This window comes from Opisthocomus hoazin, chromosome 7, assembly GCF_030867145.1.
Source record: "Opisthocomus hoazin isolate bOpiHoa1 chromosome 7, bOpiHoa1.hap1, whole genome shotgun sequence".
In the NCBI taxonomy this organism is placed as follows: Eukaryota; Metazoa; Chordata; class Aves; order Opisthocomiformes; family Opisthocomidae; genus Opisthocomus; species Opisthocomus hoazin.
In genome coordinates this window covers 24,520,180-24,546,732 of record NC_134420.1, presented here as the reverse complement: position 1 = coordinate 24,546,732, position 26,553 = coordinate 24,520,180, and the positions used below count along the sequence as shown (strand labels likewise).

Genomic DNA, 26,553 nt, shown 5'->3' with positions numbered 1-26,553 from the left:
TTTGTTTCTCAGACATTCGGTAAAGTGATTTCTCACTAAAAGAAGTATTTTAGAAGTCACTATTCATTAATCAACCTGAACAAAAATTATCACACAAACGGACAAATTCTAAATCAGCTGTTACCACCATACAAATGAAGCACAACTTCCAGGTTGCTCAGCTGCTCCAGATGCACACAGACAGCAGAGAACGCCACCCTCAAGGGACTTCAGTAGCAGGGGCAACCCTCCTCAGAGGACATCGGTGTGCCCGATGGGCTACCATCCCTCATCTGAGCCACTAGCTCCCTGGTCTTTTTATTTCAGTTGTGCCACTGACTTCATCCAACTGTCAAACCTGTCTGATTCCAAGCTCTCCAATCGGGCTATTCACTGATCCCCATCTAGAGGAGACCATCATGAGGATTAAATAATTAGCACCACAAACCCTCTTAATCTCCCTGCATAAAAAGTTATCAAATATAAGTAGCTCCTGCACTTGCCCTTACTCATGTGTAAATTTCTGTAATTGAGGTTCAAATGAAACATTCACCATGGTCACTTCATTATAAATCTTATTATAACTACTAAGTATTTGGTTGCTTAATCATGAGTGAAAATGAGTTAATTCCAGTTTGATATTCCAAATTTGAGAGCCATGTGAGTAAGCAACAAAAAGATCAGCAGCTGGCTTACAGTATCTTCCCAATTAATGCAGATACTCATTTCATGCATTGTTTAATATTCAGCTTTGCCTGAGAATTCTGATGTTTGTCACCTACCTGCAACAAATATTCCAGGTCAACCATGAGGTAACAAGAAGCAGCAAGAAAAATGGAAGGTTACTTAAAAGCACTTTGCGATCATAAGTTGTGAATAGAAGTCCAGAGGTCTTCCACAGATATATGTACACTACTAAAATACATACAACTACTTTTATAGAGGAATTCCTAGCTTTCTGCTATATCTAATATTTATTTAGAAAAATAAAAAAAGTGTTCATTTCATTAGCCTTTTACACAAATTATTACTGGATTATAAATAAGAACGGGACCACTAAAGATTAATTTTGCACAGTTTTGTAAGACTGTTGTTTGCATACCACCTGGCAGCCTGCAATCCTAGCACATGACGATGCTTACTCTATTAACAAATACATAAAATCTACTTTGACTGCAGCTTCTCATTACCACGATCCTTCCAGGGTGCAAGATCTGGTAGAATGCCTCCCTCTTCCTTCCTGCTGGCCTTGCTGTTAGATTTTCTCCTTCCACATATTAACCTCCCCCACCATAAACAGTCAATAAAAAAAGTCACCTACTTATATATTTCCTTACAGACTTGTGCTTTCTCCACAGACATTTAAAATGCGCTAGATGCAGATGTAGTTCAAGGCAGGGCACCACAAAGGTAAGACTGTTAGTCCTGTTTAGAGGGAGAATAAAACTCTCAAAAAGTATGATCTCACCAAGCTGAGTGGTGCGGTTCATATGCCTGAGGGACAGGATGCCATTCAGAGGGACCTGAACAAGCTCGACAAGGGGGTTCACGTCAACATCATGAGGTTCAACAAGGCCAAGTGCAAAGTCCTGTATATAGGTGAGGGCAGCCCCTGATATCAATACAGACTGGGGGATGAAGGGATTGAAAGCAGCCCTGCCAAGAAGGACTTGGGGGTACTAGGGGATGAAAAGCTGGACATTAGCCAACAACGTGAGCTCGCAGCCCAGGTGGCCAACTGTATCCTGGGCTGCATCAACAGCCCAGCAAGCCAACAGGTCGAGGGAGGGGATTCTGCCCCTCTACTCAGCTCTGGTGAGAGCCCACCTGGAGCCCTGCATCCAGCTCTGGAGCCCTCAGCACAGAAGAGACATGGATCAGGTCCAGAGGAGGCCACAAAAATGATCCGAGGGCTGGAACACCTCTGCTACGAGGAAAGGCTGAGAGAGTTGGGGCTGTTCAGCCTGGAGAAGAAAAGGCTCCGTGGAGACCTTCTAGCAGCCTTCTGGTACCTGAAAAGGGCTTGTATGAAAGATAGGGACAAACTTTTTAGCAGGGCCTGTTGTGATTGGACAAGGGGTAATGGTTTTAAACTAACAGCGGGTAGACTTAGGCTGGATATAAGGAACTAAATTTTTACGATGAGGGTGGTGAAACACTGGCACAGGTTGCCCAGAGAGGTGGTCAATGCCCCATCCCTGGAAACATTAAAGGTCAGGATGGACGGGGCTCCGAGCAACCTGATCTAGTTGAAGGTGTCCCTGCTCACTGCAGGGGCATTGAACTACATGACCTTTTAAAGGTCCCTTCCAACCCAAACTATTCTACAATTCTATGAAAAAACCCCACAGGCCCACAATTCCACCATTTCACATAGATTTTAGCAGGAATGCAGAGTTTTAAAGTATTCAAGTTGATGTAATCATGTTAGTTATTTTATTCTACTGCTTTTATATTTATTTCCGTGCCTTTATCTTATTCCTTGTGCCTTTATAGTCCTCCTTCATGCTCATGGGGGATCACAGAGCACATTAAATCAATCGGTATTTGACAGCTAGCTCAGTTACTTGTATCAGCCATTCAGCTGTCTTTGGCTACATCCACATGCAGCAGAGGCTTGTTACCATCTCCAAGACTGCACACAGACAATGACCAAAGTTCACAGCATCCTAAGCCTCTGGTGAGTACCATGAGCCATGTCACAGCTACTCCTCACTTTCCAAAGTAGCAGATACAGATTTGATGAACTACAGAGTACAAGCTCAGCCCTTCTGCTTTTGAATGGTGTTGGAATCACAAGATAAAATCCTCAAATGTGATAAAGTTATGGTGTTTTTTTTCATCTCAGAGTGACATGTTTCTAATCACTTCCTTGCAAGTATTCATTACTTGCTTATTTATCTTTTCCATAATGTGGTAAGATTTGATACCACAAACATTTCACAGCTATTTAGCTCACACTACAATAAGTAGTTAGATAGCAAGAGAGAATCCAAACTTATCAGAAACCAGCCCCAGAAACTTCTCAAAGCTAAAAGTGCACCCAGATAGCAGCAAGAGACTTGAGCAGGTGAGATAGCTTCACCTTTAGACATGATGGGGCAGTCCAAAAAATTGTTGCAGGTATGCAATGCTGGATCTTAATCCCAGGAATCTGAATGCGTCTCTTGAAAATATCACCCTGCCCCGCATCTTCTATAGCATTAGCCTTAGTTAACACCAGGCTTTAACTAATGCTTTAAGAATAATTTTTTTGGGCCACTGACATATTAAACAATCCAAAGTCAGCAATCTTTACGGATGGGCAGGATTAGTCCTACCCAGGGTCTTGGTCCACTGCTATATTTCTAGGAGATGTCAGCTGGTTTAGACAATTCTGAGAACTTACTGATGTTACTTCTGAATTGGGCAGGCATTTCTTCTTAACAGAATGCTACATCTCATTCTTCCGTGCACTGAGCTCCGCTTGTTGAGCCTAAAGCCTAATATTTAAAGGGACAGCAGCTGGAGTAACTTTGTGCCCTTTGTTCCTGTACATGAAAGCCATTAATTAGACTGACTCTGCTGAGTGGCTAAACCCAAGCAAAATACCTTCAGCTGTAATAAGTGTACTATCATAATAAGCAGTCATTAAATAGCTTATAGAGATTTGAGAGCTCATTGTCTCTACAAGACCTTTTCTCTCTGTCTTTTAAAGTGGCTGCTAGATCTGGTTAGTTATTCTTAGCAGTGTAGAAGTCATGAATCTGACTGCTCTCACAGCAAAGTGTAAGGAAAAGTGAGGACACATATCTTAATTTTTTAAGCAGCAGTGAACAGCAACAAACCTAAAGGCCTTCTGAAATCTACTCCACATCAAAGAGTGCAGGACAAGGCAGTCTGACAGTCCTCATCTGAGGCTTCCTGGCATATGACATGGGTTTGAAGCTGATGCAGTCCCCACTTGATGCTCCTCCTTCCTACCACGAGCTGCACCGGGCAGTGTAGGAGTTCTTGCACTCCAGAGCTTCTCCAACGACAGAGCAACTTCCTCAGCCATGATTTCAATTTCAGTGATTTATATCTTTTTTTAAACAATTTCCACCTCTCTCCTGCTGTGAAGCTTTAAATACATGCAGTTCTTCAAAAACTACCTCTTTGGTAGAAACTGGATGTAATTAAGGCAGTCAAAATGCACCTCAAGTACCAGTCTGAAGATTAAAACCTAACCAACCTGCCTTTGTTCTGTGAGCTTCACTTTCCCAACTGAAAGGTTTTAGAGCACAGGAAAAGATTCTTCACATAATCTAGGAAACCCAGGCTGCTAATTGCAGAGTGTGGGTTTCATTTAGCATTCTTATGAAAAGATTCTTTATATCTCATCCACGACTGCGTGTAATCGTTACGAGCACTTCCCCACAGACTTTCCATTCCTGAACATGTCGAGCAGTAAAGCCTGTTCCAAGTGAACACCAGAGGGAGCAGTAAACATTTGTCTGGTAGGTAGTGTTTAAATGGGAGATCGAATAATAAGATACAGGAAACCTTGGGGAAACTTAAAAATAGTTATCGTGGGCTGTATTTTCAAACTCCAATATATTGCTAATCCAGCCTAATTCCCCACCGGTGCAGGGTCAACTCAGAGTAAGAGCCTGTGTGCAGACACAAACACTCTGAATGATGCAAGCTTAGTCGTGCCACTTCTCCCACCCCCTCACTCCACCTCCTTATGACACCACAAAACTTAAAGTCTTCTGAGACTATAAAGCATTTATACAAAACACTGTATGCATTTAAGCAGGTGACATGGAACTGAAAATATATGTGATGTAGAAAAGATAGACACAGAATGGAATGTGAAAAAAGTAGCACATCGTTATTATATATAAACACACAGTTGAAACTCTACACCGTAAAACCAAGAACCTAGTTGAGACACAAGAAAAGATGAAATCAAGGATTGACATGCCAACATATCAGCAATGAACAAGTAATTACAGCACTATCTCAAATATTATTCTACTAACCTGCCAAAGACAGCTAAAAACACTTGCAAAAACAACAATAGAGGCATGGTTGCAACCATAAAAACACAGACCAGAAAACACTCCCACCACACATCAATAAAAGCTGCCCAAACCACTTATTTAAGGAATTGAAAATAAACAGAAAATCTTAAGTTTTCTCAGGCCTTCATCTTTGCACTATAGCATGCAGCCTACTAGATCTAGGATTTCCTAGGGTATCTGCCACCAGGACCCTGGCTTCAGCATGGGTTCCAAGAGCTTCAGTTCCCTGACAGAGAAACAGAAAGGCTCTTACTGTATCTGCTAGACACCTGGATTAAGCTGATTTCTCAGACAGCCCAAACATAAGTCACAGCGTTCAGGGCTGTGAGAGTTGGCCTGCTGGTGCAGGGCTCTAGAAAAGCTTGGCTCACTACACCATGCTGAGTGCAACCCAGGATGACAGACGTTATAAACCCTTCGGTTCTGACTGCAAGGGGTCCCCTGCAAGCACATGTCTCAGATAAGAGACAAAGCCGACCTTCAGCAGAAACCTGCTTGGCAGGTGGCTTCAATACCTGTCTGGGGAATACTAGTTAAAAGTGACCATTTTCATGCAGCACTTCATTTAATTAAGACATTCTCCCCCATGGAGAAGACTTGCTCATAAAGACTGTCTGAAGGACAATCAGAGCAAGGTCTGATGATGATGGATTGGTGGTGATGAAATGAGCTTTTTACTACTGCAGTTCCAGATGTTCCTACAGAGGCCAGCTCAGGATAGGCAGTACAGAAGTGTGCTGGCAGCACATTCTTGCAAGCATGGATGACGCCCTGTTGCTCAGACATCTATACACTCCAATCACACAGCCTTCAGCATTGATTCAGAAACCTGCTTTACCTTTATGTTTGTGTTGAATGAGAAACAGTGGCAACTGGAAACAGAAACAAGTGAGAGAGGAGTTCCTAACACAAGAACACACTGCCCCAAGGCTATCCTTGCACAGGGTTTTTTCCTAGCCCACAGCCTACGCTCTTTAGCCCTTGGATTAACACGGCTAGTCACCGTGTGCCACTGTTTGCTCATAGCTGAACACACAAACTTGACATGTAAGAAATGGCTCTCAGAAGAGCACTGCAGGAAAATCTAGACTTCTGGGTATTTGGTATGTCTCTAATTCTGGCTGCTGTCATGCCAGGCACTTAGCACAGATGATGTGCCATGCTCTGAATCTGCACCATCTGCTGCTCGTTAGCTGACAAAGGCAGCAACATGCCATCTCTCCACTAGCTGTTGCTCATTAGCTGACAAAAGCCATTCTCAGTGTTCACATTGTTCTTTCTGTAATAATTTAATACAGAGATGTACAAAGAGCAAGGAAATGAAGGAACAAAGATGACAGTAAATTCTGAGCTTAACTAAGAACATTAGTGTACTCTTAAATCTCAAGGAAAGAATCCTTCCAACAGCAGGATGCAGGTCTTGGCCCCAAAGGAGTATGTCAGCAGGTAAGTATGAAAGTCAACAGGCAGGGATAAAGGTGAGCACTAAAAGATAATCCATTTACCTCAAAATGTTTTAAAACATGAAAGCACACATTTCTAGGCTCTTTCCATTCAGGTTCGGTATTTTGTGCCATTTGGATCTTCCATATCTGATGACAGAGAAGAGAGTGGCTGACAGCATGCAGTTCCCACCTTGACCAGTGCAAGCACTAACCCCAGGTGTGTGTGTGTATATTTTCCTGGTATGTAAGCAGAGCAGGATTTAGGAGCTATGAAATCGACACCTATAAGCTCCACAGAAAAGTCTCGTTGGTAAAGATTCTGCATTTATCAAGAGAAGCCTCAGCTTCCATTACAAATCACCTACACAGCTAAAAACCAGTAGTAGTAGTTAAAAGCCCACTAACACTTAAAAGAAACCTGCATGACAGATACTGGACTACACAGGCTGATGAGCAATCCAACAGACGAGAACCAGTAAAACCAGGGAGAATGAATTACAAAAGGACTCTCCATTTTGGGAGATGCACTGATGATAGCAGATTACTCAAAACTATAGAGAACTGGAAATACTCAAAAAACATTTACACTGCTATGGACAATAAAGTCATTTTCAAGGTCAATTAGTGACTTGGAGAAAAAGCCAAAGGAAATACTCTGCCTCAAGGAGATGCAGTTCCAATTTAAGACAATGAGAAGTCACTGTCCCAGTTTATTCCCTCCCTCTTATGCCTCTTCTCAACCCTCCTCCCCAGATAAAACTGGGTAAAATTTTTCTGTCATCACATCACCATGACAGAAGGCAAGAGTACAAGAAATGTTCTGTGCACCGAACAGCGTACAGACAGCTGGCATAGGAAGTGTTAAACTGATCGCGGGCCAAGGCACAGAGGAAGCAAGGAAGATGACAGATGGTATGGATTCTGGCAAGTGTGGAAGATGAAGAAAAAGCCCACAAGCAAAGTGACATGGTTAACAACAATGGTCCTGCAAATCAGGAGATGGAAAAGGGACAAAAGGAAGAGAAGGAAGAGATGAGACATGAATGGACAAGGTGCAGGTAATTCGGCTTTCCATCTTACCTCCCCCTCACACCCAGACCAGCACTTTTCACTTGCTGGCCACAGAAAATGAGAACAAGACCATGAGTTCTAAGTTCTTCTGTTTGAAGAGGGACAGGCAGGATGAGATGCTACAGCAACAGAGTTGATAAAATATTGCTGGACATCCACGTTCAACCATAAGGCAATCCAAAAGAGAGAGAAAGACTTTGCAGATAACCACATACATGTGTGCACCAAACTTCATCAGTGGGCACGCCAAAACACAGCATACTTGTCTTTGCAGAAATACCAGTCCACAACACTAGATGAAACCTTGAACCACACTCCTATTCCCACACAAACACTTTAAAACAAGGTTAAAGCCTTTCAATGTGAACTAGTTAGTTGATGAAGAATCACAAAGCAGCTTAAAACACAGCTTAGAGTAGTAACACACTGACAACGTTGCCATCTCATGCTGCTAATGTAACTCCCACAGCTTTTTCTTCACTATCAACAGCTCAGCTAATGCAAAGCAGCATCACAGCAGAAAACAAAGGACTCCAATTTTGTTGCAAGGAAGTTTTAGTAAGTAGAGCTATATTCTGATAAGAGGAAGGTAACAAAGCCTAGACTAACATAATTTAAAAAAGAGTTTTATACCTATATCTATACACACACACTCCAACCCTTGCGATGCTAGCATGACACTTTCAACTATGGCTGTCCTCCCTGGAGTTGCCCGACACAAGTAACACAAAATGCACTGGTGTAGTGACACAACCAGATGTGACACACACACTTACACATTTTGAATGTCAAGTGTTCTTACTTTTCACCTGCTGCTCCCGCAGTTAAGTGGAACAGCTCCTGGGCTCCTACATTCCCCTCTCCCACTAAGGCCAGAGGATCTGAATGTCAATTGCACTGCACTTCTTTAAAGATTGTTTGGTCCAACTTCTACCTCTTCACTGGAAACTGACGAAGTACTCGGGGGAAAAAAATTGTCCCAGTGGACATATTCAAACCTGGAACAGGTGCCCTGCGGGGCTGTGGACTCTCCATCCTTGGAAATGCGCAAAATACGATGAGACAAGGCCCTAAGCACCCCTGACCCAACTTAGTCCTGTTCTGAGCAGGCAGCTGGACCATACGACCTCCAGAGTCCTTTCCAGCCTCAAATAATCTAGAAGTCCATCTTTACAGATTGACACAAGATGGAGGGAGGAGAACAGACAAGTGATTTTTCTTCTTCCTTTGCCCTTCTCAGACAAGGGCTGCCTTTCAGCGCCTTAACTCTGAGCTAGGAACTCCTCTAACACCAGATTAGGGCTGTATAAGCCCATCCAAATTTTGATTACTTTCTGATGTAAAAGACTGGTTGGTAGCACTGTAACGTACACAGTTAAGAATGGGACCGTTTTCAAAATTCATCAAAAGAGCAAAGCAAACTTTTTTAGCTACACACACTGTATGTATATACTCACATACTTCAGTGACTGAATTGTCCCTCTGAAGCTATTAGCAAGCTAGGTGCCTATTAGCAGGATTCAAAAGGGGATGTTTCCTGGGTTAGAAGGATCATCTGTCCTTGAGACAGTAAGTCAACTTCCTCAGTTCAGACATAAGCCAAGAACTAACAATGCAAAACCTTCTCAGCCTCCTTACTGATGCTGTAATTCCTGCTCCCAGCGACTCCTCTCACACCTTGTGTCTCTGCCAGGGTGCACAGCCTGTAGCTACACAGATATATTCAGCATCCTCCACGCACCACGGCTGGTTCATTAGATGTGCTTCTAATGGCAGCATACACAGAGTTAAAAGCTACCTACTAAAATGGGGAGGATGGAGATGTGGAACAGGCAGCTTGACCTCTCTGGATGCATTACAGAACCTTGTTTGCATGAATATTCATTTTTTGTTTGGAGATTCAAATGAACACTATCTCCATTCTGTTTTGGCTTATCCGACCTATTAACAGCAGGCCAGCATAGGATACGAATTCCTTGCTCTCCCTGTTGTCTCTTCTCCATGCTAATTTCACGTTTATGAAGGTGATCAGATAGCAGATAGATGTATGGGAAGAGGAAAGAGTAGCCTAATTATCTCCATTAATTTGGGCAGAATCAAAAGGATGCTCACCCAGAAAACTGTTAGCCAATCAAGTGGCCTAGAATTGTTCAAATAAAAAACCCAACAAAGGACAATTCTGCAGAAAGTTAAACTCACAGTTGCAGCATAGCCCAGTTCAGTGACGTTTATCTGAGTCTGTCGTGAGAAGAACAACTTTTATGAACTGTCATTTTGCAGCTATTTATATTTTATTGTCAGTTACTACATTCATTATTGTCTGCAATTTATTGGATCCAACTGATTTCGGTAAGGAAATTTTTGAACAGAGAGTCACAAAGCATATTTTCCTGTTACTGATTCATGGGTAAATACCCAAGCCAGCTTTCATTAAGAAACTCTTCATTAAGATTTTCTAATTGTACCAAGTGGAACAAAATTCATGCAAGGCAGAGTATGACAGAAAACCTCCTGGTTTGTTTCCTATAAACACAGAGAAGTGCCATCATTCAGCTTGTTTTAAGAAGTAGCAACAAGCACACCAGAAGTCATGCTAGCAGTATATTCAGGAGCCAGATAATGAGGAACCTGAAAGTCACACAGCTGTTGTCATTAAGAACATCTCACTGAAAGGTACAGGTTGAACTCTGGACATTTTTTTATTCTTGCCAAAGCTCCACTAATACAAATTCTGCTAGGGGGGGTTTAAGCAGACATGCATGACAACGATCATTCCTTACAACAGATTCATCCTTTCCCAAGACGTTAAAATCTAAGTAAGAAAAAAAAAATTGTTAACCTGTCTTCATGTCTTCAATGTTGTAATACAAGCCTGATACTTTAAAAGGACTACAAAGCATCAGATATTTTATACAGATACTTCTAATGCCTTAGAAAGGGAGAAAAGCTCACTCGCTTAAAGCGGAACTATGTACGGAGATTTCCACAGCAAAGTTATTACAGCCCCCTTAAGGGATGGGTAACTGGGGTTAAAGAAGCAGCATCAAATTAAAAAAGCAAGACCATTTAACAAAACACAGTATTTCTCGTCAGCTAATTTGGAAGCAGCTATTCCTTCTTCCTTCTGCTCCATAAGCGAAGCTAAAGATGTTTTGGAAGTGTCCTGGGAAAGGTCAGCTTCTTACAATTTAAGTTTAACGAAAACCTCCATAAAGTATACATGTAAAGGAGCAACATTTGTTAGATGAAAAGCAGTAACTTCTCAGAAATTTCTCAATCACTCTACTATCACATGAAACCCGAGGGCTTTTTCACTCCCAACTGGATTTCAAATCATAGTGGTACGCTGCAGCATAATCTTGCTGTCTGTGTAAAATGCGTAGGCTAGAAAGTTTCATGCTAACTAATGGCTGAATAATATTAAGGAAAGCTTAATTAATGCCAAGAAGATGAAATCACAGAGGAGAACCAGATCAGACATTCTTTAGCTCTCTAGAACTGGGAGTTCTGTAGGGAGGATTAAAACATGTAAACATTATTAGCCAGTTCATTTGGTCTATTTTCCAGAAAGTCAGTATTAAGTTTCCAAGGGTTAAAAATTACATTTTGACAGGAGAGAACAAAAATAACAGGATACAGTCAACAGCTCTGAAATGAAAGGAACTAGTCTTGATTGCAGTGGAGGTCAACTTATAGCACTAGTCCAGTGTGCTAAAGGACATCCCGCCCCCCAAAAAATCACAGAGCATCACAGTTCTACTGGAAGAATCATAAGTCAAGTCTGTCTCGGTTTATCCTTCTGTGAACAGCGGTTTACGTACCTGCTACCCAATGCTGTATCAATATTGGACAATTTGAAGAACGTTAGAGACCTGAAATAATAAGAAAGGCTGTACATTTTTTCTAACAATACTTAAATTAAGAAACTGGCAGAAGTTTTGTTACTTTCCCAATATACGCCACAGAACACACTGGTAGCACTACCTAGCCAAGCCTTGTGATATTAAGCACGTCAAGGTCATAGCAATGGTCACTTACGGCATTCTTTCTCGTCACTGTCATCAAAGCAGTCCGGCAGCCCATCACACTGCCAGGCCCCCGGGATACAGCGCCCATTACTGCACATGAAGTTTCCAGGAATGTTACATTCATTTGTGAAGTTATTCCCAGGCAACAGCTGGCTCTCTGCGACAAACAAAAAAGAGGAAAGTTTACAGAGGATTTTAAAAAAAGGCAGCAGAAGCAGTCACTGAGCAAGCTATCCATTGCTGGTTGAATGAAGACGAGGCAAATGGATCTTGACCCTGGTTACTTTGTTGTTATCCTATCAGTAGCCGGAGTATGGTACTTGGTAGCACTTTCTTCTTCCTAAATTATCATTTTACCTGCCCTCCGTTCACACTCCCCCTTTTACAGATTTCTTCCTTGCTATTTTCTTTCTGGGAACATACACGCAGCCTTTTACGTATCCTCAGGTCAAAGTAAAGTTTGTTACAAAACCAGAAATTCCTCCTTCACAGGGTCAGTCTAAACACAAGTAAAACAGATGGGGCTAGAAGAACTCAGCTCTATACTCCCATGCTTTTGTCAGATCAGTGCTTAGCTTGCAGAATATTTTGCTGTTGTTACCCAAGGGCTAGGAACTAGGTAACACATTGACTAACTCATACTAGGTTTTCAATTAGGTTTTAAACATAGTGCTGCTCATCAGAGTTGGAATTGGGCTTCTTGGTGTTAATACACTCCCCTGGCATGTATCTGTCCACAGGCCAGTAAGGCAGTGGGCACACCAAGAGTCTCCCAGGTGGAGGGGTTTAGTAGCAGGAGACTGGAGATCAAGCTAACAACATGAGAGGGAAACCTGGAGACTAGCCTTTGCGGTTAAACACAACTTTATTAACTTATTTTATTCCCACTTTGGGCATAGTCTTTGGAATGCTGATTACCACAGAAACACCATCTTCAGTGAAGGAAGATAATGACACCCAATGGTTTTAATAAGCACAAAAATTGCACATCATGTTGTCGAGTTGGGAGCAGCTGTAAGACAATGCAGAGGATGAGAAAAAGAGTATCCTTCCCCTTGTCTTCCTCTGGCATGTTCCAGACTAGTCCCAGGCAACACGCACTTAACCAGGCAAACACCAGAAATACAGATCTTCCCACATCAGGGTGGAGGTGTTCACAAAAACATGGCCCCCCCTCCACGTGCCCACTTACCTTCATGGTTCAAAACCAGGACAAAAAAACTTTAAGCTGTCGTGCAACTTTACCTACGATTTACCTATTTTGAGGATAACTGCCTGACTTTTGGAATCCTGGGGGAGCAGCAGAGCTGCAGTCAGTTCCCCCCATTGCCCACCCCACACCAGTTTGCCTCCTGCTCCTGTCAGAGCCCAGCTCCTTCCTCTCCCCAGGATGGCCGGAGCTCCAGGGCCGAGGAGCAGCACTACAAGCACAGCACGGCGAGTGCCCCGCTCTTCCATGCTGCACGGGGCACAGGGCAGACCACAGCTGCCAGGACCACCAGTTTCAGGAAGACCCTTTCCCAGCTCATTCCTGCAGTCTCAGGGAGGAACCTGCTCCCTACAGGCACCTTTGGAGAACTCAGCTGCCAAAACAAGGAGCCTCTAAGCAGGAGGCTTTCCACAAACTCCCAAATCAGCCAAATGCACATGGTTCCCTTCCTCCCCGGCAACATAGCTAAATGCTCCACCCCTGACATAGGCAAAACTGCAAAGTTTGACATCGCTGTTTCAAAAGGCACATTTGATAAGAATGCTTCAGGGAGGGGTTTTTTTTATGCTTATGTCTGCCCCAAAAAAGGTGTTTCCTCCCAAATGTTTTTTCTTGCAAACGGTCAACTCTCCTGGGATAGTTTTATCTGCCAGCACAGAGCAGATACCTTAATGGAATTCTGCTGTGAGCTGTTAAAGACCAGGTAGTTCAGAACAAGGTGGAGATCGGGTCTTCTGAGGTAGATGGGGCAATCTCAGCCACTGGCCACGCACCCAGAGCCACCTGTGACCCTCCTGCTGTAGCACCTTCCACAAAGCAACCGCCAGCAAAAAGCAAGCCCAGGCTACACAGCTGGCAGTTTGATGTCTTAATGGATTTAGCAGTTTCATTCCCTGCATCACTGCTCTTCTGATCCAGCGAGAACAGGTTTGCTCTCTACACCATGATGGGAACAGGTTACAACCTGGAGCACAGCGGAAGCAGCTCAGCTCCAGGCCACTTGGGCAGGGCCTTCCCTACTCCCAGAAGATCCTGAGGAAACGCTGTACCCAGCCCTACTTCATATGCCCAAGTCCCTACGGCTAAATCCGCAGTGGGAACAGTTTGTCTTTGGCTAGTCCTGACATGAAGCACCAAGCAGATGCAGCGCTGCAGTTCTGTGTTCAATCAGGGAAGGGTTTTTTTGCTGGTGTGTGTTTGTTTTTCCTTAAACAAGTGACTGAACACATTCAGATCAGTCTTCGTAGCATTGACTTGTATCTGGTAAGTAATCACCAAACCAAAATCGCCACTTCAACAGCTCCAGAGAGCGAAACTGTCAGCGTTACACAACCTCCTGTTAGCAAACAACTCCCAGTGTGCTAGTAACACCTCTGCCCGCAACTGGAGAAAACCTACCACGGTGTTACCAAACCACGGCATGCCGTCACTAGATCACAGCACGAAAGAGATCAGACACCCAGGTATTCTTTGCAGTGTAAAGGCACAGCAAATATGCCATATTCTCAAGTTTGTTTTAAAGCATCCAAGAGTTTCAACAGCAGAACCTAACTCCCTTCTCCGCACTCCCCCCAAAAAACTGCTCTCCGGTCAGTATGGTACCACTGGAAGACTTTCCTGGTAGATGTCATAACTTTTATTAGAGAGAATTAACAAGCTCTCAAATATTACAAAACTGAAATGTTTTATCTAAGAATACATCTGATGAAAAAAACAAAATTATTTTAAGCTTGACAAGAGAACTAGGAATTACCAAGGCTTCTGTGCTCTCAGAACTTCAGCACCTAGGCAGTACATTTAGGCAGCAGCATCAAAAAAGTGCCATTCTCACGGCATCTCTCTCTGTTGCTCTGCGCTACCTTCTTGTTTAACATCATACTTACATTTCTCATCCAACCTGCTCCACTTCCACACGGAAGCTGCACCTATTCAGAATGAGAAATCCTGCTGTCAACACTTCAGTGAGACCTCTTCTAGACTAGGGCAAGTCGCTAGCTAAGAACCGACACCAGGTCTCACAGCTGCCTGACCTAACTATAGCACAGGTAAGCATCATGGTGTTCCTGAGAAAACATGATAGCTGGATGCATTTCAGGCACTGCAACACCTCCTGTGCAGAACAACCAAAGTTCAGCTCCTGTCAGATCTACTACTGTTACCTTGCCTGAAAAGCTTTCACCATGATCTCCATGCTTCTTTGATGAAAATATTTAGACCAAGTCAAATAATTTAAGAAATTTTTAGAGTTTCAAAAAGCAAAAAACACAAACCAACAAAATATCCTCAAAAAAAAAAAAAAAGCTATTCAGTCCCTGTTACTTTTAACAACTCCTTTAAATAAATGCTATACTTCTACCCTACTAAATTGAAGCAACATTTCAGGAATAGATACCAAATTTTGTTACCCTGTAAGTTGTTTGTTTATAGGATTTCCTTTGTCATACAATAAACTCAATGTTCTTCTAAAGCAAGGATGTTATTACTAAGCTTTCCACCAAACAGGAAACAAAAGATACTGCCAGATCAAGTCACCCGCCGACAACCCTACGCAAGCTTTGCTGCGGAATGGGAACACGGCACCCTGCCTCAATCCAATTTCAAAGCAACAGCTATTTCTCTTAAAACATGACCTTCATCAGGTGCTAGAAGAGAGTTGCAGGTTACAGACAGCAATTTGAGAATCATAGTCAACACATCTAGAAGCTTGTTATGGGCATTACTTTATCTCCCAAAAATCCATCGGTGGATAAGGAACTGTCAAAACAATTGCATGTGTGGAACTGTTTTAAATCGTATCACTCCTTTTGCTTCCTTCACTTTGCCAGTCTGCTCTACTGGATGTAAAAACCCTCAGAGAAATCCTCAGTGGGGTCATCACCTCCCACCCCTCAGGGATGCGATGCTGCTGCCCACTCAGCACCCAGCCTGCTGCACGGCTCAGGTCAGGAGGGCTCTGTGCACGCACAGGAGCAGGAGCAGCATAACGGACATGCACATGGCAGGGATGGAAAGGACCAAACTAGATCATCTTGTCCATTTTTCTAGAGGTCCATATAGATGTCAGGTCTTGTGCAGCCAACTTGCTATACCACCTGCTGGTGGTGGCAGAAATTCCTTCAATCTGGCAGAACTGGCTATTCAATAGTTGACATATTTACTCCGCAACCCCTTTCACTAATTTTGAGTTCAACCCAAACATGAGCTACAAGTATGTGTTCAGTTAAGTAAAGGAGGAAGGGAAGAAGGGGAAGGAAGTAGCCCATTTTCACTGCAACACATTGCTCACTTTAAGCAGCATACCATCTGGGCTGAATAAAAAAAAAAAAAAAAAAAAAAAGAGACACTCATATTTCACTTCGAAGGGGACTTGAGAAGGAAAGTCAACCTGTTTAGCAGCCACCTTCAAAAATGTTAGCATGAAAATATTTAATACTCACTGAAAAAGAATCAGAAAAAAATTAATAAAAGGACAAGTCATACTGAGCACTTCACACTGTATTAACAAAGCAAGTCAAGGATATCTTTCACAAAAAACCCTTTACCTGAAAGCACTCCAGAAAACTGCACTTTACGGAATAGATCACTGCCCATAACACCGCTGCCTCTGTATCAGACAGTGCAATCATTAAAGAGTAGGCAGTCACCCTGGTCAAGGAGGTTTTGAGGAAGAAATACAAGACACTCCTGTGTTCAACACCCTCACAAACAACGTTAGTAACATCAGCCTCTTTGCAAAGATGATCTACTGCCAAGTATAAAGCACAAACTCATCACTGCCAAACCTTTGGCATGTCTTTTGTGGGAATCCTAGGATCTTCACTGGATACTTTCAATGGATCGCTGCTTGAAGTTTTTCAAATGTGAAGAGAATTATTTTGATCCAGGCTGGTACGTAGCTGTGAGGCCGAAGGGGTACTCACAATACTTTCCTATCACATGATGCACACAGTATGCTCCACACTTCAATAAATCCATTCTTTCTCTCTTCTTATCCCCTTGCCAGGTGTAAACCCACACCAGGTTTAATTTCAGCACATCAGAAATCTGTTCTCACTCTACTGAAATCTGCAACGTGCTGTGAAAACAAAAGGGGAGAGACTAGAACAAGTCAGTAGCTGGAATTTGCAGCAAGATGCCATCAAAAAGACATACCTTCAATACCTGTCAATGTTTACTCACCAGCAAAACACATCACAACTAAAGAAAAACGAGTGATAACAGCAAACTTGAAGACACGCTTTTTGATCTTCCTCCATCAACTTAAAAGATAGCAAATAAGTGGTGTTAAGTGCTTGGTAGGATATTACAAGACTTAATTCCTCAGAAACTACAAAACTATTTGCAAGTGCTTACAGTCAGGTCCAGTTGCTTCTGCAAATTTATCCACTAAGGACATATGTATCTTCCCATACTTCCTTATGTTGACATGAAGCATCTGACTCTCTCCACATCTACTTTACAGATGTATACAAATGCAGATGATGCACTCAGAAGTGGAATTCACAAGCTGAGCATGAAAAAACTCCAAACATTATGTTTTGCCTATAAACTTCAGTTTAGCATGCATAAACTTCACTGGCAATAGAAGTATGTTGTCAGCAAGACAACACCAGTGGAATTAAAGTAGGCTTGGCTTAACACTCACTGCACTGAAACAGAAGGCAGAACCAATTTGTGCTTAGAACAGAACATCAAAGTCAGGACTCCTCCAGCCACCCAAACAATCTGTGGCAACAAGCCTACTCAACCTCTTCACTACACTTTATCCATTGTTACGATGAAACCAGGGCTCTAGTTTTCAAAAGGAAGGTCCCATACTGAACTCAAGTATGTAGGGCGTAAAAAGATTGCCCATTAACAGCACCAAACAGGTAAGGAAAGTACACCGAGGACAAGTAAGTTTACTTGCTATCTGTTAAATAAACACCTTCAATGTCACAAAAAAAATATACAAAAGTTGTTTGCAGCTACACGTTCATAGGCGTATCTCAAATCCGCATGAATGCTAGTCTTCGGTTTGATTTGCTTTCCTACGCACTACTGTAAGGGTACCTTGCCAGAACAGAAGAAAAGCATCCCAGTGCACATTCAGGCTGGCTTTGGGAAGCGGGAATAAGACAAGCTCTCTCCTGCTCTGCCGTGAAGCCTCTGACAGCACCTAAGCCATCTGTCACAAGTAAAGGACATCTGCCAGTGATCTGACAACTTAAATCCCCTTGAACAGTTTTAATCCCTATCCTCCCCTATCCTCATTTAAACTGCCTGATGATTATATTGCTTATGTAACTTTAGAAGTTATGAGGGTTATTTAAAAAGGCAGATTGACAGCCCCACTGCAATACTGCTCAAAAATGTTTCTTCACTGAAGCAGCAGGTGAATTATTGATTATTCAAGGAACTGCTCACTGCTCAGATTGGACTTCCCCCCATTCAGCTTTCCAACCGTGATCACGGTACGCAATATATTCAATATCCAGCATTATCAAGATTCAAAATGGATCAGGCTTAGTCAAAAGAGCAGAAACTCCTTTAGTTACTTGCAATTCAACACTAAATACTACTGAAGCAAGTCAGAGTTAATGCGAAAACCCCTTTAGGAGCACTAAAAAGCATAGCTTCTTCCAATTTAAACAGAAAAACTACAGTGGCGGAGAACACAGACTACTACTGGATGCCCGTCTGTCACTCCTTAATTTGTTACAGCAAAAGCTGCCTTTATTGAACTGGAGAGCAATTGACACATTATGATCTCCACCATAAATACAACAATATGCATAGAATAGAACATCTTTTTCTAAACATCCTATGGGGTTAGTTTAAGCAATTGGCAAATTCCCTGTAGTACGTGGCTGCATTTCAGCACTTAGCCATACAAGTGCCTGAATTAAATATAATATTCTAAATCATTCCCTCATAAACAACCATTTACTTCTTCCTTGCAACACCATGTGCAGAAAGTGATCCAAGGCGAACTGGCTTACTTTAATCCTACAGCCTTCATGGCTGAATTCTGTATTTGGGGGACTGGTCATTTCACTGGAGCCCTCCCATTTGCCCATCTCCAGTGCAGCTGCTTGAGCACACACCAGAAATACATCCATCTCCTAGGTCTGTGGGCTCTCAGCACAGTTAGTGTGGTGGAAGAGAAACAGGCTATGGGCCATTAACAGTACAGAGTGAACATAGCTCCAAACTAGTACAAGTTTAAACAGAAAAAGGAGGACGAAGAGAGGAGAAAGAAATACTTATTTAGATTACTAAACTGGGTGCACGTCAAGAGAAGTATTCCCCAGCAACAAGGTCAAATGGAGATTATATGTTGTTGTTCTTCAAACTAAAGCTACCCAACCAGATTGCTTCCTTACAGAAGCAGCACAGGTAAATGTATCCTATTCTTAATACCTTCGAGGGATGCATTGCTATAATACCGACAACATTATTTTTGCCTTCACAGAAAGAAAAGACTAAAAGATTTACACACAATAGCACAGAAAACCTACAACAGGTATTAGGACAGAATTTAGATTTAATGATCCCAGTCTCTGCTTTATCAATACACTTGTAATTACTTCCCAACAGGAGTCAAACAGGAGTGTTTATATTAAACAGCTGTACCTAAGGGAAATTAAACAGGGGGTAGGGGTGAAGGAGGAGGTAACAAGCTCGTGTGTCCCATCACACTACTCCGCTCTCCTGACAACAAGGCCAAGCTGACATTCTGCCTAGAAAAATACAGAGATCATGCTTGAACTCTGACAGCAGCAAGACTGAGCCTGATTCATTCACTTATGAATTCAAGCATTTAACTCCAAGAAGTGCATGTGCTGCTCTAGACAAGAACAGAGGAGTGATGGAGTTGAGCCATTTTTATCCTCTGGTGAATAATATTTATGATCCTTTTCAAGGCAATGGAGTCATCACATAGCTACTTTTCTCCCTAACTTTGGTTAACGCAGACTCCGATACTCATGGCTATTCACGGCAGAAGGGTTAAGTACAGGACCCCCACATTCCCTCTTTTTACTATAATGACCACATGAGTAAATGTTTATCTTTACTGAACGGTTTCTCCATCCTGCTTGCCCTCAAGCCCCCAAGATAACTTACAGTAGAAGATCAACTCAGACTGACTCATCCACCCCTAGAGCAAGATGAATACTCCAAATTTAGGATTGTTGTGTTTATCACAGGCTCCTCTCCAGTTCCTCCCATCCCAGTGATTTTAATCAAACTATGAAAACCATTAATGTGCAATGAATTAGAGCACGCATTTACACAGAACTCTCTAATAATTAACATTCTCTGGAACGGAAACATTTTCCCTAATTATGTGTTCCTCATACTCTCACAAGAGCTTAGCTATTATCTCCGAGCACTTAAACAGAAAGTTAATACGGTCCAGAATAAAAGTCTGAAATACAAAGAGCTGTCATCTTCAGGTCACTGAACAGTGACTCTCTTCTAATCATTCCATCTTACCCACAGGTTATTACTCTCTTTCTGATCTTCCAAAAGAGCAGAAGACACTCCCACACAAAAAAATACTCCACAGCAGTGCAACTGAACAAAAGCAGGCAGCCATCCCCATCAGACCGACCCCCTGGAAACACCAAGTCCAGAGGGAACCTACTCTCTGACAGAAGAAAGTTGACCAGTTACTGTTTCCACGTCAGCTCCACAGCCAGGTTCTTCATCACTTTAACTTCCATGCAGATTAAAGCCAGGTATACATTTGTACATCTCAGCAAGCAGAATGAGCAGAGAAACGGAAGGGCTTGCTGCACAGTTCCTAAACAAGTCTACAGGATCTTCAATTTGTTGAAGTAACTTGCATAGTTAGCAAAGAAAAGTAAAAAGGTAAGACCAGCAGACTTTGCGGGATCTTTTAGTTTCTTCTGCACCAGAAGAAGCTCATGTTTCAGATTTCAGTATGGCAGCGAGCACAGTTCTTTATAGACCTTCCAAGGCTTTCAAACAGCAGTCAGTGCTGACCACTGACTTGTAGCTTTCAGTCTTCAGCAGATACCTCCTTTGGCACAGTGCTTTGAGTCACAGGGCAGTGGCATTCCTAACTTGAAATCGCGCCTAGCAATTTATCAGCTCTACTCAAACACCAGCATGCTAACACGACCACTTGCCTTCCCACTTCTTAGTGGAACGCACTGCTTCTGAAGCTGTGGTCCCACATTTAGGCAGATTATTTGGAAGTTCAGCATCAGAAAATAATCTCTCCTATGAAGACAGCCTGAAAAAGTTGGGGCTGTTCAGCCTGGAGAAGAGAAAGCTCCAGGGAGGCCTTCTTGCAATCTTCCAGTACTTAAAGGGGGCCTACAGGAAAGATGGGGAGGGTGTTTTTACAAGGGCATGTAGTGATAGGACAAGGGGTAATGGCTTTAAACTGAAAGAGGGTAGATTTAGATCAGATATAAGAAAGAAATCCTTTACTGTGAGGGTGGTGAGGCACTGGCACAGGTTGCCGAGAGAAGGTGCGGTTGCCCCCTCCCTGGGAGTGTTCAAGGTCAGGCTGGATGTGGGTCTGGGCAACCTGCCCTAGTGGAAGGTGTCCCTGCCCAGGGCACGGGGCTTGGAACTAGATGGTCTTTCAGGCCCCTTCCAGCCCAAACCATTCTAAGATTCTATGATCTTCACAGGCTGTGTGACAGACCTCATCAATTCTGAAACAGCTCTGGCTTTCATGTCCTGACTAGTGCCAACAGTTTGGCTTAGACCCTTACAGAGTATCACAGTGCTGCTTCCCAAGAGAGACACTGCTGCATGAAACTTTGCTTTGACTGCAACCAGGTTAGTGTCTGATGTATAATCCTTCTCCCGATGTTCCCTGGCTACAAATGCATGCTTTTTGAATTTAACATCAAGATTTAATTTGATGGAAGAACACAAGAGTACTGGTGGCAAAAAGATAAGCAATATAAATACACATAAAAAAAATAAACTGAGCATCTTGATGGGGGTAGCAGCAAAAATAGCAAGAAAGAACAGAAAACTAAAGATATAATTTCTATATTGAAACCTGCTGAAAGCAAAGCAAATCCTACTGATTTTATACCCTCCATACTCAATAACATTCAACACACTCCTTAACAAAAGACAGAACCTGTGTATATAGAAAAGAACACAACTTCTTCATGAACCACATATGTAATATTCCTCACTATACACCGGCTACTCTACAACAAAGGGCAATGTAAGTCACCCCACAGATCACCTTACAGACACCTACAGAGAACAGAAAAGATAACTGTTTTAGCATCTCAGAAGAGAGTATTTTATCTTGTTTTGCTCAGTCTCTCTATCTTTGAGGAAAGATTAATCTGCAGCACCCTTATGATACAATTAGGCATATTATCTTCCTCTTGGACAGATTCAGACCACGCTTTGAAAAGACAGTAAATCAATTTACACCGTAACTAGCATGACATGAATAAAAGTACAAGTGCCTGACACAGCGAAGAACCTCAGATCAATTGGCCAGTTATGTGTAAAAGCTTGGATTTTAAAAAATGGAAGAAGGTCTAACTTTACCTTGGTAAACTTTATGATCAATAGAGTATCATCTGTCCTCCCACAGACAACACTGCCTCATCTGACCAAACTGAAAAGATTTGTTGTCTGCATCAAGCCTGCACTATCTGGTCATTTGATATTAGTCACCCTGAAAACACAGCCTAAATTATTCTCAACAGGGCACAGATGTAAAAAGAGTAAATAGAGAGTAAGTAATCTCAGTCTTACTTCTCATGTCCCAAGCTACCATCATTATCAAATCTTTACATCAAACTCCTCCTCCGTGTATAATTGCAGAAAATCTTGGATTTATAGATCTCATGCTCAAATTACTACCCGCCATCATTCTGGAAGATAAAAACCACTTGATTTTTATGGTTTTTAAAGTCAGCTTAGTTAGAACAGAGATATCTGAAATGCTTTCTAAAGAAACAGGACTGTTGTGGCTTGCAAGATCAGCTCTGGCTGCTGATCTGACCCACCACAGGAACCAAACCCATCTTTTACGAGGGCAGGCAGGCAGAGCTGACTGTGAAGTTAAATGATATCAATCACAGCCAGGGAGATGTTTATATTCCTCTGTCTACAACAACTGTTAATGCTGAAACTCTTCCTCCACCAGTCTCGTCTCACTGCTTACTCCTGATAAGATAGGGTAAGAGAAATGTACTCATGGCCAACATCCACCTAGCAATAAGACTTCCAAGCTGAATCTAATCTTCTCTCTTCAACAGGAAGAAGTCTGAGCACTCATCTTGAATGGCCTATTGATAGGGAGGAAAGAAAAGAAATACAGTCTCATATGGACAGATAAAACCCTTAGGGTGGGAGGAGTATTACTAATAAGTTTTATTTTATTCAAGGGTCTTTCCTATGGGTTCAACACAAATTTGCCTTTATTTCACAATCTGCTGAGACAATTACATTCTGTCTGCAAAACACAAGAGAACATGAAAATTTAGAATACTCTAGCAACGCAGGGCCTAATCAGTCAACCATAAATCCAGCCTTTAAATATTCATGTGAGATGAAACCAAACTGCTACATACAGATCTGTATATAGTTACTTACTGCTATTATGCCCAGGTTTTAGCTACTTGTTTTCTCAGCAAACACAGCCCTCTTTGTCTAACGTTTTCGTTGGCAACAGGATACTTCCGACAGCATCACCCAGTATAAATCATAAGCTTGTGTAAACTGGTAAGGACAAGTGGCAGAACTGGACAGTAAATCTTGTACAAAGTGAATGCCAAGATTAAAGAAGAATATATCATTCAATTAAATGACAGGAAGGGCAAGCAAAGGTATAAACCCAACAAAGCCTGAACTGAAGCTATATTTGAGATTTTGCGGCATCGCTGCAGAACCGTTAGAAATCCTGTCAGTCCGGTTCAGGTACACGCGTTTGAGACGAGCTGGTAAAGAAACATTTGTCCAACCAATACCTAGCAAGCTGCAGGCCCAGAACAAAAGTGAGCTGAATGTCCAAAATTAATCAAATTTAAAGGAACAACCTACACCAGAAGTGATGAACAGAAATTCCACTTAACAAGCTACTGTGAGGCGTTTTTTGGTTTGTTTTTCTAATAATCAGAAGGGGATAGGTGTCAGGTTCCTCACATGATACATGATCCATGTCAGTAAAAACCTACCTAGCACAATTAAGTTTCCTAATCACAGAATCTGAACATTTACTTTGAGAGATCAAAGGCTTTTAATTGCTCTTTGAGACTTGTTTCTGCAAGGACTTTTTTTGCACTATGCAAATGCAAGGGGTCATAAAAGGCTGCTGTCAACCACACGTTCTTGTTTAAAAACATATATTGAATTACATGTACTTAAGGCCCTTCAGAATTGACAGTCAGCTGTGCAAACTCTGGGATGTTCACCCTTAGTAGCTGGGCAGATTCTTTTAAGTCCTACACCCAACAGACAGAAAATCCCATAGTAGTTCTGCACGGAGAAGGCAACTGAATTCACTGTTTATTTCCCCACATGCAAGTGCTACTTCTAGCTGTTCTGTTGTGCCATACAATGACTTAAAGGGGGCTCAAATGAGAAGTAATCACAAGGGGTGGCCGCAGTTAACTGTGAGTCTGTGTCAGAATTAATTCTTTGCAAAAAAAAAAAATTCCTATAATGTCAGTTGCTCTAGGAGCATTTCACTATGGCAGTAGTTGAAGTATGCCATAACTTACAGGCATGAAAAAGCACAGAAGTACTTTGGAGTTGGTAGCTGGTACTGGACACACCATCCCTCACTACATCTCAATATACAAAAACAGCGATGCCCAAATATGCAATAATATAAAAACATGGCGGGGGTGGAGAGCAAGGGAAAAGCGGTAACTGAAAATGCCAGACTCATCCCTCAGCAGGATGCTAAGGAGGTATCATCTTGCCCCTTCTTCAATGAATAGTCACTCAGCACTTAGAAGAATATTTAGAATTTCTTCAGTCTTCTGTCCCACCTGTCATGGTTTAACCTGGCAGCTGCCAACTAAGCACTAGACAGCCGCTCGCTCACCCCTCCCCTTCCCCCCCAGCGGGATGGGGAAGAGAATGGACAAAAGGGAAAACTCATGGGTCGTGATAAAGGCAGTTTAGTAAGACAAAGCTAAATACTAGCAATACTACTACTCACAGTAATACTAATAATAATAAATATGCAAAACAAACAGTACCAAATACCTTCTTTTTCTCACTGCCCAATGACCAGTTGCTTAGCCAGTCCCCAAGCAGCGACCATGGAACACTGAACTCGCGGATTACACGAATTTCATGGCACTCCCAAAAAAAGAGTGAACTCACAGAAAAGTCTGAACTCTCAGAAAAAGAGGAATCATGGAAAATATAAGATTCCTGCCCCCTGGGTAACCCTCATTCATAGAATGAGCATAACATCTATGGTATGGAATACTTCCATTGAGCAGCTTGGCTGCCTGTCTGGCTGTGCTCCCTCCCAGCTCCTGCACACCTGCTCACTGGTCAAATATGCGAAACTGGAAAAAGTCCTTGATATCTTAGCAATAACTAAAAACATCAGTGTATTATCAACATTCTTCTCATAGTAAATCAAAAACACGGGAGCTACTGGGAGGAAAGTTAACTCTATCCCAGCCAAAACCAGGACACCACCACACAGATCACACGGTGACTCAGCCTCTGCAAATCAATGCAGTTTAAGCAAGAGTTACACATTGTGGAAAAAAAACAAAAACACAACAATAAACAGAAATTGTCAAGTGATAGGCAGAAGAATGTTTCACCCAGTGAAGCGAAAAAAAGCCCCCACGACACAAAACAAAAACCCAACGTCTGCACCTCCAGAGACCTTTGAGTCCAAATATAGAAGATGATGACAGCATGGAATGATACTATCGGTCAGTGGCAGCACTATGTCAAAACTTACTATAGCTGCTTTTAGTACATAACTATGATTACCTGAAGGTGCATCTCCTCAACAGCTTAAGCTGATCTAAATCAGAGCTAACAGCCCCATCTTTCTCCTACACCAGCTATGAATTCCTGTATTTCCTCTTACTATTCAGTTGCATGAACTCCACCACAGATGGGCAGCAAGCTTTAAAAAAGTTAACCTAAAAAAGCCTTTAGTTCTCAGTGCTGTCTGAATCAACCCACCACCAAGTTTCAGGTGCATCTGCCATCACAGAGGAGAGGGAGAGGAACACACATGCCCAAAAAGGAGTGACAGCCCAAACACCTTACGCTGCCGTGGAAACGCACCCCAAGGTTAAGAACAAGACAAGGACTCTAGCCTTTTCTCAGGCTAAACCAGATTAACTTAAAACCAAATCACTCCCGCCATTTTTAGCTCCAGCAGACATCACTTCAGTCTAATAAAGCTGCTTGTCCTTAACCACTATGCCACAATTCCTTTTTTCAGCGGCGAAAGAAAGTTTTCAAGAGCAGTAACTGTCTTGGCAGCTGCACAGCAAAGCCTTCGCCAGTGACAGAACCAGACGTGCCATGCTGTGTCCCAGCACCATGTAGGTGGTGACGGCTGGTATCCCACACCGACATCTTACTGGTGAACAACCGTTTGACAGTTGTGCTAGAGACAGAATGTGCAGGCCTCTGAAAGCGAACTGGCTATGTAAGTATGGTGGAGAAAGCAAAACAAGAAAGTTATGATAATGATATCCTCCTGATGATATCAGGAGAGTAATTTACGCATTTAGGATCTGACTGCAAGTTGGTACAGCACATCAGGAGGGAAAGTAAGC

General features: G+C 42.4%; 1 protein-coding gene across 4 annotated transcripts in view; it reads right to left on the bottom strand.

The window, feature by feature from the left end:
• LDLRAD3 (low density lipoprotein receptor class A domain containing 3) overlaps positions 1-26,553 on the bottom strand; it is a 115,129-nt gene that overhangs the window by 65,405 nt on the left and 23,171 nt on the right. For 3 of the 4 annotated variants that reach the window (XM_075425334.1, XM_075425335.1, XM_075425336.1), the window contains one exon: positions 11,582-11,728. In XM_075425334.1, the coding sequence (XP_075281449.1) occupies positions 11,582-11,728 (147 nt within the window). Of the gene's footprint in view, positions 1-11,581; positions 11,729-16,563; positions 16,639-26,553 lie in introns of those variants that run through there. The other variant, XM_075425337.1, reaches the window with a different exon arrangement.